The 13,881-nt window shown below is 42.0% G+C and overlaps 1 protein-coding gene across 1 annotated transcript in view; it reads right to left on the reverse strand.

Annotated features, from left to right (window-relative positions):
* OTOG (otogelin) overlaps positions 1–13,881 on the reverse strand; it is a 205,494-nt gene that overhangs the window by 159,569 nt on the left and 32,044 nt on the right. The window contains exons 5-10 of the mRNA XM_059722614.1: positions 11,132–11,224; positions 10,717–10,871; positions 8,607–8,725; positions 7,679–7,884; positions 5,328–5,458; positions 2,643–2,749 (exon numbers count right to left, since the gene is read on the reverse strand). Of these exons, the coding sequence (XP_059578597.1) occupies positions 2,643–2,749; positions 5,328–5,458; positions 7,679–7,884; positions 8,607–8,725; positions 10,717–10,871; positions 11,132–11,224 (811 nt within the window). The remainder of the gene's footprint in view (positions 1–2,642; positions 2,750–5,327; positions 5,459–7,678; positions 7,885–8,606; positions 8,726–10,716; positions 10,872–11,131; positions 11,225–13,881) is intronic.

A 13,881-nucleotide genomic window follows, 5' to 3' on the forward strand; every position in this document is an offset into this window, starting at 1 on the left:
TAAACTAAAGACGGTGCAGAGAAGAGCCACCTGCATGATCAGGGGCCTGAGGATAGGCCATATGAGACTCCAGGAACTAGGCTTGCTCAGTCTGAGTAAGAGGAGGCTGAGAGGTGACTTGATAGACACCTACAAGTATGTCAGGGGGGAACACCAAGGTCTGAGGGGAGCAACACTTCAGGAAGACACTCCTTGGAAGGACAAGGAGCAATGGGCACAAACTAACAGAGGGAAGATTTAGACTGGATATAAGGAAGAACTTCTTCTCCGTAAGGGTAACTAGAACTTGGACCACACTCCCAGCAGAAGTGGTGCAGTCACCATCCTTAGAGGTGTTCAAGAGGAGGCTGGATAAGCACCTCGTTGAGCTAGTTTGAGCTCATTAACTTCCTGCCTACAGCAGAGGACCAGACTTGATGATCTTCCAGGTCCCTTCTGGTCCATTGATTCTATGATTCTAAAGTTGGAAAAAAGCATTATGGCTGCCATTACTGTGCTTGGAATCATATAAAACACAGAAGAGTGTCTTTCTCCACACAATCTTATATTTTCATGGAATCATAGAGAAGTAGGGCTGGAAGGGACCTCAGGATCATCCCCATATAAGTCATCCTAACGAAGCATGTACCAGGGAACTCTAGTCCTGTTAGTAAGGAGTTGATGGGCATGAGAAAATTATGAGGTCCTTTTAAGGGCCAAACCTTTGGGGCCCAGAGGGGCAAGAACTTGGACAGGAGCATCTCTGCTACAGCAACAGGTAGAACCTACTGAAGAGAAGAATTCAACTCAGTGGAGGAGGCAAGGGAAGAACTGTAGTAGTGGTGCCACCTGCTAATAAAGGAGAAAAGCTGCCTAAGAATACACTGCCCAGAAGCTGAGCTCCAGACTAAGAATGAACCACAGCCTGCTAACTGGTGCAGAAGCTGTTGGTGGGGGAGAAACTGATCCAGGATGTTGGTCTGCCTCTGGCAGAGCTAGCTGAAGCTAAACAAGGCTATAAAGTAGATAACAAGGAACCCCTGTGCCAGAGGTGCAAGGCAGGGAGCAGCTGACCAGTAGGGGTGGAGCTGGGCCAGCATATAAACTTACCCAGGAAAGAAGAAATATTCCAGCCTGGAGTATCAGGGAGAAGCAGCATTCTGGCAGAGTGGGTAAATTCTGGCCCAGAGAAGATGCCCCAGGCATAGGTGAAGCTGTTAGTCCAGATAGGTTAAAAGTTTTAAAGGCTACTTCTGTTCTCCCAGTAGGGTACATTTTGGACTTGTCTCTCTTGGTGGTCAGAAGTTTGCTGAATTTTACTGGAGGTTTGGGATTGGTATAAAAGGCATTGTGGAGGCCACACAGTACAGTGCCTGGGGCATTCTGCATCTTGAACCCTGAATGGAGCAGGGGTGCAAAGAAGGTTGAATCCAAGAAGTGGAGGCTAGAAATAGTGAGCTAAGGCCAAGGGTTACAGCCAAAGACAAGAGGGCTGAAATCTGGCCAGTGGGGCTGAAGCCCAGAGGAGGTCTGAGGCTGAGATAGGGGCTAAGGACCTGAATAGGCAGAAAATATCATCTGGGCTGGAAGTCTCCACCAATTGAGTTTGAGTAACATCTGTGAAGCATGGGCATGGCTATTGGGGGAGGCTGGAGGTCACAATAAGCATTAGCAGGCCACAACTGGTGCCACTGGGGCACGAGACTCATTACTTAAGTTATGCAAAGGCCTGAAGAATGATATAGGGGAGCATGCATTTAACGCCAATTGGCCTAAAACAGGAAGACAAGCACCAGGAGAAAAAGTGGCACCAAAGGTCTCACCCCAATCCCAGAAGGCACTCACCTTACCTTTATAATAACATTCCATCCAGGCTTGGCAGACTGGGTTAGGTGGTAGCTTGGGGAGACCAAGTGAGACTAGATGGGGAAGGGTAGTTCAGCCAACAGTAAGTGCCATACCACTCTCTTCCCCTCTCCCCTTTCCCCTACCTCCCCCAAGCAGATCTTGCTATAAAATATTTGTCTAACCTATTCTTAAAATGTCATGAACAACCCACATGCACAACTACTAGACACGGTGCCTGAATATTCCAACTTGCCACAGGAAAAGCAGGGGGATGAGGGCATTTTTAAACTACAGTCAGAAGCAGTCCACACAAAACTGCTTAGTGGATGGCCAGAAGACAGCCTAATCTTTAAGCACTGTAGATAACTTAACTATTCATCTTCTTACTTTGTAAGATTCACTTACAGTTTCTAGAAGTTTTTACTTGTTTGCCATGCTGTAGTCCTGCATCACAAGAACAGAACATGCTAATGATTGGATATTTTTAGCACCAAAATGCATACCAGTCTAGGACAGGTAAATTAAGTAATTTAAAACCAACTGAAAGTAACTGAAGCTAATTCTTTCCTCACTTGACGCCAAAGAAAGTGGGACTCTCTCCAGTGAACACTGTGATGGTTTGTAAATGTAAAAGCAGGATAAATGAGAAGAGAATCTGGCCTATTTTATTTCAGTACAAAAATTATTAGAGACAATGTTAAAAATAAAAAAGGTAAGTATTACGTCTCCTAAGCTTGGAAAAATGTTTTCCAGATGGAAGGAAAATGTTTTTTCTACTACCTTTTGAGTTACCAGGGGAAAAAAAGCTTACTTACATGCAGAGGTCATTGGTGCAACTGGCCATGAAAGGAAGAGGACTCACATAGTCATGACACTGTTCAAACGGGGGCCACAACAGTGTATTGCATAAAGCATAGACCTTCTAAAAAAAAAGATAACCATTGTGAACAGAATGTTTTCTTTTTTTTTAAATAAGTGTAATCAATACAGCACATGGTGCAAAGATACTGTTTCCTAGGGTTGTGCAAAATTTCGGCAGCTGTTTCGTTTTGGAGGTATTTCGGACTGTTTCGACACCTGAAACACTGAATCCGAATCAGAACAGAAGGCTCAGAAACAGCTGCAAAACAAAACAAGGCATCTGAAACGTTTCGAAAATGTTTCAGAAAATTTCAGAGTTTTGGAGCTGGGCTTACAGGTAAACAGCTATATGCTGCTGCTCTGCCGCATGACTCGACTCCACAGGGAGCAGATATCCATGCCAGGGGTCTCCTTGCTGCCGCTGCCCGCTCTGCGCTGCCCTGGAGATGTGGGGCTGCACGGGGTGGGCAGTGGAGGGGAGGAGACCCCGGCACGGATCTCTGCCCCCTGCGGAGCTGAGTCACGCAACAGTGCAGTACTGGTCCAGGAAACATCATATCCTCTCAACAACTGAAAGCAGTTTCCAGAAGTATGTTGTTCTCCAGCCTAGTGCCATCAGTGTTGACTCCTCAGAGCTTTCTGCTGGTGTTTATATAATTGGATATGGACCAAAGTGGAGCTGAGTCAGCATTCTCAAGTTTGGAATTAGAATTATCCATACCAGAATACTTTTTCATTTATAAAACTAGGTGGTTCTAGCCAACTGCCTGTACTACCGCAAAATGCTTCTACAAACTTTAAACATTGGCCTATCCTGAAAAAAGTCTTTGAAAACCTCCCTGCCTGAATTAAGACAATGAGCAATCTTCTCCAAATATTTGTATTTGTTTTGATCTTAAACTGAATAATATAGTGCTAGCCCCTTGCATATTAGTGAAGAAACCAGTTTTTCTTTAACTGTGTTTTTGTGTGTTGTGCCACACTATCTGCACCTCCACTTTCAAAATCCCAGATAGACCCATGCACATGCAGGCACACATCTATTGTGACCTTTTTTTAAGATCTCCCTCCTTGTGTTTTGAAGAGACTGTGTTCTCTTCTTTAAATTAAACAATCCAAGTTCTTCCCACTTTTCCTCATATTACATGTTTTCTAGACCGCAAATCTTTTCTTCTTCTTTTCTTTCCTGCTCTCCTTTAGGCTCTTTCTAATTTGTCCACATCTTTCTTGAAGTACAATACCCAAAAGTGGACATGGTACTATGGATGAGGCCTCACCAGTGCCAAATAGAGTGAACAAATCACTTCCTGAGACTTGCATACTATATTCTTGTTAATACATCCTAGTTTAGTCATATTCAGTTTATAGTCCATGATAACCCCCCAGATCCTTCTACTCCAGTACTGCAGTCTAGCCAGTCATTCCCTTTTTTTTGTATTTGTTCATTTCATCCATTCCTTCTTAGGTGGTACTGCCAATTGACCTTTAAAAGGAACCAACTGGTAGAATGGGGAAGGCAAAAAGGGTAAAAAACTAATCCATCAGTGCTGCCACTTACTGATTAGCCTTCATTTGTTTTCTGAAATTTTCAGGAAAGGGAAGGAAGTTTTGCAAAAGGAGAGACTTAGAACTGTACCCCTTTTTAGTACATTTCACTGATAGAACTTTGGGCTTAAGGATGTTTCTATACATGCTCTGGGGGTGGGGGGTAGGGTGCTTTAATTAGACCCTCTCAGAGAGCCACTCCAATTAAAGTGCGGTAGCATCAAAGTGGCAGCAGGGATGCTTTAACCAAAGGTCATTGAACAAGGTTTAACTAAAGTGTCCCTGCTGCTATTTTGAAGTGCAGGGACACTGATACACAATAGGCAGAGGCTGGCTAGACTGTGCTAATTAGGCTGAAGTATGTATAATTACACCACATCAGAGCAGCCTCCTGGCATGTCTACATGCATGCTAACTTTCTGCCCCCTCCCTCCTTCCCCTCCTCCTGCCATCTTGATTACAGAGATGACATACTTGGTCCCTCCAAAATAAAAAAATCTTTAATCTGATTAAAACATTGGAACCAGATATAGAGGATTTCACTCCATATATGCCAGAAGATTTAAAGACCAAATAAGAAACTTTAAAGAAAAAGTAGATGAAAAAAGAACAAGGAAAACCCCACTCCATCAACCATTCTAATCCCTTTTCCAGACATGCATGAATCTTTGAAGAGGAAGAGAAGAAAAGAGGATGTGAGAAATATCTTCTTCCACAAGCCCAATCTTCCTCTCCATACCTACCTTCACAGAAATAAAGGAAGAGAATCTTGTCAAAGCTCTTGTAAGCTATGAGAGACAGATCTTTAAATACATAAGCCTAAGAACTGCATCCCTTAAGAAACACAAAGTCCTCCAGGCAGTTAGTGCTACAATGATATGCTGTAGTGATCAGCTTGCAGGAATAACAACTTCGGAAGCAGGGTACTCCTGCTTCACAGTCTCTTTTGAAGCCTACCTTCCAGATTGCCTTAAGACATCTGCCTTTGTTCAAGAACATTCTTACAACAAAGGTCAAATTGAGCAGCACCTCCAGTTTGGGCCTTATAAGAATTACAAGCTAAGTTAATTGTCATCATTCATTTTGATCCAAACCTGCAAAGAGCCTTGGCTTTGCATCAGACAGGGTGGCTCATAGTTAAAAGAGTCCTCTTCTTTGGGAGCACCTTGTGGAGGATTTTCCCTCCAGCTCTCAACAAATTCTACGATGTCTTCCGTCAATTTTCCTTTAGAATAAAAGAAAAAACACGCACAAATATCAATGCTGTAATCTGACAAAACATCAATAACTACATTTCTATAGCACCTTCCATCTAGCTACTACAATGTTCTTAATAACCATATCGGGGGGTGACTGGAAGTTAAAGAGTTAGTAATAACTGACCAGCTACGTTCCTACAGCTCTGAGATGCAACATACTGTCAGATGACCTCTTGAAGACTACCTGCTTCCTATAAATGCCTAGAAGAGTGCGCTTAGAAGGAATATTGTAGGGAGGGGCAGCTACAATGTCATTATCAGGCTGGAAGCCTGGAAACTGAGAATGATAAGGAGCTCTATTGTCAATGCATGGACTTTAAATGGCTAAAGCAGCGTTTCCCAAAATTTTGATATCTTGATACACGCTTTTTTTCTGGATTAAAATTGGCTCCGCACTTAACCCTTACACCCGAGAAGAGGCATGTATGTGTGCATATTTTTTTTCAAAACAAATAACATATGCCATTCCCCTGCCAAAGGAAATCATACCAGTCTGAGATATACTCTTAAAAAACATCTTTTTCCTAAATTTCATGGTACCCCAGCTGAAAATCAGAGAGACATTTCTAAATTCAAAAAAGATGTGGAGGAAAAGCTTTGAAGCCAAAAAAAAAATAAAATAAAATTACTGATCTAACTGGTTCCACCTCCCCTTGCTGTGCCCTGCTCTTTTCACTGTCTGCCCTGCTGCAACCCCCACCAACCCCTGATCTATACTTCAGGGAACAAGGGCAAACCCCACTGCTAAGGCTGCTCCTGCAGGGTTTTGCATGCTAATAACTACCACCATGGCCCCTAATGCCAGCCATGGGAGCATAAAAGGAACAGAGGGGAAGAACTGAGCTGATAAGTGTTGCTGTGTCTGTGGGTGCTTGGACACGTGACACCATTACCATGTACACAAGATGAAAATGTCACTGTGTGGCTTAGTGGCATCACACTACACGTGCAAGAGTTTGGGATGTTTAAAATAAGTTTTTATCGTTGCAAAACTAAACTACTTCGGGATGTAATTTAGTTGCAATGTTGCAAATTGCAACAATGCAGCTGTCAGCTTGCCCCCTCCCCACCTCGGCTGCAGTCCGCAGGGGGGGAGAAAAAAAAAAAAAAAAAGGATCCGGCCCCTCAAAACTTCTGCCTTAATCAGGCTCCTGCGGCTGGCAGGACACCTGGGGCCACCAAGGAACAACCTGGCTTGCCCCTGGGGCAGTGCAGGAAAGTGGCAGGAGGGCAGCAAAAAGTGGGTTTGCTGGCAGTTGGATAAAGTGGCAGGGGTGGTACACAGGGCACTGGAAACCTAGGCAGGCTTCTAGGTGGCCAGGTACTGCCCCAGCTCAGAAGAGCCCAATCCAATGCTTCGCCAAGCCCACCCAGGCTTCCAGTGCCCTGTGCACCATCCCTACCACCTTCTCCAGCTGCCAACAAACCCAGCCGGCCCTCCTGCCACATACATCCCCACACTGGCCCAGGGGCAAGCTGGGTGTGCTGGCAGCCAGAGAAGGCAGGAGGGATGGTGCACGGGGCACTGGAAGCCCGGACAGGCTTGGGAAAGCATTGGAGCATGCGCCTCTGAGCTGGGGCAGCACTCAGAGAGCTAGAAGCCCACCTGGGCAGCCCCGCACCCCATGCACCATCCTTGCTACCTTGTCTGGCCACCAGCAAACCCAGCCACCCTCGTGCCACCTCCCTGCACTTCCCTAGGGGCAACAAGCCCATTCCTGGGTGGCCCCAGACATCCTGACAGCTGCAGAAGCCTGCTGAAGGCAGAAGCAGTGAGAGACCCAATCCTTTTTCTTCCCTCCCCACCCCCCCCACCCCCCCCAATGAAGCCTGCCCTCCTCTCCTCTTGCTAAGACTCCTATTTCCACTTACTGAAAGGAACACTATTAGAAGTAAAAACACATTTACCTTTTAAGTTTCTAAAACCTGAAGTATGAATACAGTTCCAGGATGGTCCCTGACCCAAATGTTTAGTGTATTTTAAAAGAGATTCCAGCCATAGAAATTATACTGAGCACAACCATTTTTACTATGGATAATGCCTGGCAGAAGTGTTATGATATTTTATTTCAAATTCAGATTAAGATTACCATAATGTCTCCACTAACTGAAGACAACTTTTAACCATGAAAACTTAAAATGAAGTAAATCTATAGTACAGCATAACAAGAATTTTAAATACTCACCATAACTAGTCACAAAATCATCCTGCAAGACAGCATTATTGTTTCCACACAGCCCATGTGTTTTACTCAAATAGTCTGGAGTCATTTTAATATAGACAGCAGATATACCATCCCAAGCCAGAGTGAATGCATACTGATGTCTAACTAGGATATACCCAGCTAGTTTTTGGATGTGCACGTTTCCTATAACTTGGGGTAATTTTACTCTGCAAAACAAGCAGAATTAAAGACAAACAAGCAAAGACATTTCATATAGAAATTACAATTTATTAATTTAATGATTTTGCTATTTTTAGGAAACCTGTGCTCCAAGTTACACTGACATTAGCTTCGATTGAGTTACTTCATATATTAACAGGTTTGTAGGTAACAGCAGAATTTAACCCTTTGTATTCAAAACAAAAACGTTCTGCATTCATGTCTTTAATGCCACAGTGTAATTAAAATGTCATTCTCCTAAGGAACTACTCCATAAACTGACCAGCTACCTTCCTATAGCGCTGAGATGCAAAATACTGTCAGATGACCCCTTGAAGACAACTTGCTTCCTACAAATGCTTAGAAGAGTGCACTTGGAGGGAATATTATAGGGAGGGGCAGCTACAATGTCATTATCAGTCTGGTAGCCTGAAAACTGAGAATGAAAAGGAATTCTATTGTCAATGCAAGGACTTTAAATGGTTAAGGCAGTGTTTCCCAAAATTTTGATATCTTGATACACACTTTTTTTTCTGAAATAAAATTGGCAGCACACTTAACTGCTAGAATATTTCTAACTCTAGGAATATTTCTAAAAATACGCTCTGCCTATTTTTCTTTTAGACGTTAATAAGTGATATTGCTTATATCTATGTTTGTCAAAATGATACAATGAAAATGAATTAAATCTAAAAATACTGTATAGCACAGTGAATGTAAATGTAATTACCCAAGTCCTCTGTAGGTGACCTCACTGCTCAACTTTATTTCTTCATCTCCAGAAAAGAATAAGCTAACGGACCTTTTGCAAGAATATGGAGAACTTTGACATTCCGGGTCATTATGAACCTGCCAAATTATTGGGGGAAAAATAAGCTTTCAGTAACAGTCTCAATATTTTCCATTGGTGCCCAAATAATATCCCACAAGCACAATCAAGAGGTGAGAGAAGTAAGAGAATAGTGTAGTCTTCATGGGCATTTATACAGACGTTTTCATCCCACGATGCATCTACATGCAAGCTGATGCAAACTGCACTACACCGCATGCAGTTGTATAAGTGGCAAAATGCACATCAGCACGCAGAAAATCGCAGCGGTGCACTTTTGAATTACAGCACCTCCAATGTGTTTTAGTTCAAAAGCATGCCACCATGATTTTCTCAGTGCTGGTGCACATTTCACCACTTAAACAACATCATGCACCACAGCACTGGGTCCTTTTAAAGCACCCACCGCTATGGTGCGTGCATGTGTACAAATGCCCCTAGTCTCCAGGTCTTGGGTTTCTGCAAGCCTGCTAAGAGTAACGCTACCTTGCATAAAGAGGAAGTGCTTCTATGTGCAATCAAGCTAGAATTAAATCGTCCTATGTGACCATCTATTTGTATCAGATAGTAATCAATATACTTTTGATAGCACCAATATAGTGTTCAATATACAGAACAGTTTTGTTAGGCATGGTGAACCAGAGGATGTTCAGGTTTCAGTCTGATTACTTATCTGAAATATCCAAATCTTCCTCATTCCCCTTCCTCTGACAAGTTTTGGCTTCCCACTAACTGACTAAAATACTTTTTAGGGAAGGGACTTCCTCCACCTGAGGAAAGGCACTTGGTACTTCAAAGCTTTTCCACCAGCTCTCTCAACTGTACAATTGGTTCAATAAAAGATATAACAAAATAATCTTGCTTCTTGTATATGTCCTGAACCATCATGACTATAATATTCCAACTCTAAACTAAATATATATTAAAATAATAAATCTCATATAAAAGATTGTATTTGAAATAATTAGGGACATACTTAATTCATAATTTTGTGGATTTTGCAGAATCAGAGAAATAAGACAAGGCCTGCAAAATCCACAAAATCAAAAAAACAAAACAAAACTAACTTACTAAAAATAAAATGCTGGAGCCCCATAGTTTCATAATAAAGACATGTATTTTTGAAAAAGTAATCCATGTTGGAACCAGTAGTTGTCATAGCCACTGCAGCATGGCCTCGCAGTCTGCTGGGGAAGAAGGGGGTGGGGAGAAGGAGGGGGAGCTGCCAGCACAAGAAGGAGCACCCAAGATGACAGTTGCCCCCTCTGTCCCTCACCACTGATTGGCTGAGAGGGTTGCCTGTTATGAAGCCCCACCCCTCTCTGCCAATCAGTGGCAAGGGGCAAGGCCACAAGACAGACAACCCTCTCAGCCAATCAGCAGTGAGGGGCAGGGTGGCATGACAGCCAGTCTTTAGGCTGTTCAGCAGTGAGGGGTGGGGCCACTGGGCCCCCTTGGCCAGTCAGAGGCATAGGGGGGCTCTGCTGCAATAAGACTGAAAAAATGGTGGCTATGCTGTGATTGACCTATGAAATCACCCGTCTGCTGCCTTGATTTCAGTAGGTCCCTAGAAATAATACATTCAGTGGAACCATTTTTAACAAATGGCAAATGATGGCTCAGCTTCTTGAGAGTTTCAGTTGTGGCTTGGGGTTGTGAAAAATGTGTTTATATCCAACATCAACTACTTTTTCAAAAATACATGGCTTTATTATGTAACTATGGTGCTTGGAAACTCAAATGAGAGGCAGGAACCCTTAATATACATAGAATGTAAAATGTTCACACATCTGCTATCACTTGATCCGATTTCAAGAGCGATTTCAAAAGCAACCTTCCATTGCATTTAGGAATTGTAGGTGCTAAACAAATCACAGACTTGGCCCATGCATTTTAATGCAATTCTCTAACCATGTAGCTTTTCTATATATCATTTTACCATTGTAAACTCATCAGTTATGAGTATGTCCAATCACTGCATGAAGTGAACTTAAAAAATGCGGTCACCAACCTGTATTGAAAAACTCTGTTCATCTAATTCATTCTGTCTCACAAGTACATATGTGGACATCCCAGAGAAATAATAGTAGAGTCCATCAAAGGTTTCAAAATGGTATTGACCCCATGTTCGACATATGTGATCTCTTTCAGCACCTGTGTTATACACTAAACAGACAAAAAAGATAATATGAAAACAAATAATGTTTTTGGACTGAAAAACTAAATGCCAAGGCACACGATGCATTTGTCTTTAGGATTACAGTCCTGCAGAATTGAGGAAGTAGGACACTTCCAACACTTAAAACATATCTCAATCAAACTCATGGGAAGCAGAATAGCAAGATGTAACATAGTCGTGTTAACTCTTGGTCTCTTACAAACCACAACTGGACAATGGTGCATTGTAACAGGTTTTTTCTACATACCTGTTTGGCATCTTGATCCAGTTGCATTAAATCGACTACAGTCACAGAGCTCTCTACGTACACACTCACCTCCATTGAAACATGTAAACGAATCTAAGTGAAAAAACAAGACATATTAAAAAACTAATTGTGAGCTCTGAAGATGGTATGAGCTCGCATCTTTCAACCTAAAGAACATCTTGCTCTTACAGGAATAAATTGCCAGAATACAACCCTTGGTGAAGAACAGTAGCCAAATGAACAGCAAACTACATTACAATAAGGGGAGACCAAATTCGCTAAGGAAAATCTCCATTCTGGTAAAAGAGTACATGACCCTCTCTGCATATGCAAGTAAAGGTGAGACTGGATTTAACGCATGATCCACACAATGCATGATTTCACACACCTGCAAGCCTTGGGTATTAGCAAATTATCAAACTCCTTACACTGAGCATGCTCAGACTTATCACCTAGGCCATTACATCACAGCAGGTGAAGAGTTCACTCCTTTCTCAAAGGTTCTTAGTCTGGGGCAACTACAAATGCTCAAAACTAGAACTGTGGACTCAAAATGCACCAAAACTTTCACTCCTAACATGGGAATCAGTGGTGATCCCCACGGCTTGGGGATTTCATGCTGGGCAAGGTGCACCCCTGCAGCTGGAAGCCCTGTCAGCTGATAATACAATGTGTTGTAAACAGAAATATCTAGCATGCAAGCACAATGAATCTACAAACCAAAAAACCAGAAAGCAGGAAAAAAAAGAAGCAAGTAATTTGTAAGGATGGTTTTATTTACTAAGAATAGATGACTACCAAATATTTTGGACAATTTTAAATGTATTATACATTATGCACAGGGAAAAATATCAAATTAATTTGTAAAAAAGTATCAAATTAAAAGTATCAAATTAATTTGTATGAGTGGTTGCTTGAAAATGAGGAGGTCCATATTTCACTGGAATTATGCACCATATTCTTCTACACCATGAGTGGGCAAAATGCGGCCTGGGGGCCGGATGCGGCCTGCCAAACCATTCTATCTGGCCCACGGGGCCCCTAAAAAAATGTAGAAAATTAATATTTATCTGCCCCTGGCTGCCTGTCATGTGGCCCTCAATGGCTTGCCAAAAACTCGGTAAGTGGCCCTCTATCCAAAATAATTGCCAGCCCCTGCTCTATAAAGACTGTTCATGCATGAAATGTCAAATCACAAACAATAATGTACACACTAGACTCATGCTTTATCTGGATAACTTTCAGGACTCTGAAAAAATCTATTAATTAAAATTGGAACTTTTATAACTTTTCTAGGTATTAATGAAACGATCCAATCCTGAAAATCTCCATGCACTATTAATACCATTGGTTTCAGTATGACTGGTCTTCTGAATGAAACTTTCCAGGATTAGAGCCGAAGTTTCATGATGCCATGGATTATGGTTCATGGATTAAGATTTATTTCAACTATTTGCATCCACTGCAGTTTACAGGAAAATACAAGAATACAAAGAACACCATAAGCAGATTCTAGATTATTTTACTAGAAAGCTTGAATATTTTTTTTCTGCAGTCTAATTTTAATATCACTGATCAAAGTGTTTTAACAAGTAAAGACATTCAAAGGATGCATTCTTACCGTCTTGTGGTGACTGTCATTAGCTTGGAAGTAAGGTACAGACCACAGCAAAAGCAACATATAAATAGATTCCATTTCAAAGGCTACTTTTTCTTTCTGATTTCCCATAAAGAAGTTAATATTATTGATGCTATTCATTCCATCATATTCCAACGGTTGCTATAGCAGATGTCCAGCTTGTTATGATAGCCCGCAAGACTTTTAACACATTATTATAGTAGCAGAAAAAGAGCCATATATTTCTTCCTCCTAACTAAGTTCCACTAAAATATTCTGAAATAAACTTGCAAATCGAAGAGTATTCTCTGAGAGTGCTGCAGCCAAAAAAAAACAACAGTAGCTTTTTTCATTCAATAGAAATCAAATATTTTCAATCTTAGCAAAAAAAATGCTATAAATACTTTTCAGCTTCATTTCAGTTTGGCTTCAGTGAGATTTTCAAATGGGCTTCAAAATGGCAGACAAAAGTTTTACAGATGCATCCATTTGTACATGCAAATTGCCTTTAAACATAAACACAAAGAAACTAATACGGCCCCTGACAAACAAAACTGGACAGCTGATAACCAACACTCAGGACAAAACCGAACTTCTAAACAAAGACTGCGTATCGGTATTCTACCAATCTGAGGGTGTTAGCCTGCTTAACAGGATACAGGATGAGCAAGGTGGGGGTGATCACCCTTCCATAGTTGGCAAAAATCTTGTGGGGGTTCCCCTAGAGAGGCTGAATATCCACAAGTCAGCAAGACCGGATGAACTACACCCAAGAGTGTTAAAAGAACTGGCCAAAATCATCACGTGACCTATGGCAAAGTTATTTGAAGACTCATGGCATTTGGGAGAGGTCCCAGAAGATTGAAAGAGGGCTACTGTGGTGCCTATCTTCAAGAAAGGGAGAAAAAAGGACCCAGGGAATTACAAGCCAATCAGCTTGATCTCAATCCCTGGTAAAATGCTGGAAAAAATTATCAAAGAATCCATTATTGTGATGAAAGGGGCCCAACACACCCCACCAGCACCCCCATGCACCCTGTAAGGGCCAAGCAAGCCCACAACAAGCAAAACAACTCACCAGGGAGGCAGGAATAAGTGGAGCTGCAGTGCCATGTGGTGCTGCTGCCGCGGT

This window comes from Alligator mississippiensis, chromosome 2 (assembly GCF_030867095.1).
Source record: "Alligator mississippiensis isolate rAllMis1 chromosome 2, rAllMis1, whole genome shotgun sequence".
Lineage (NCBI taxonomy): Eukaryota > Metazoa > Chordata > Crocodylia > Alligatoridae > Alligator > Alligator mississippiensis.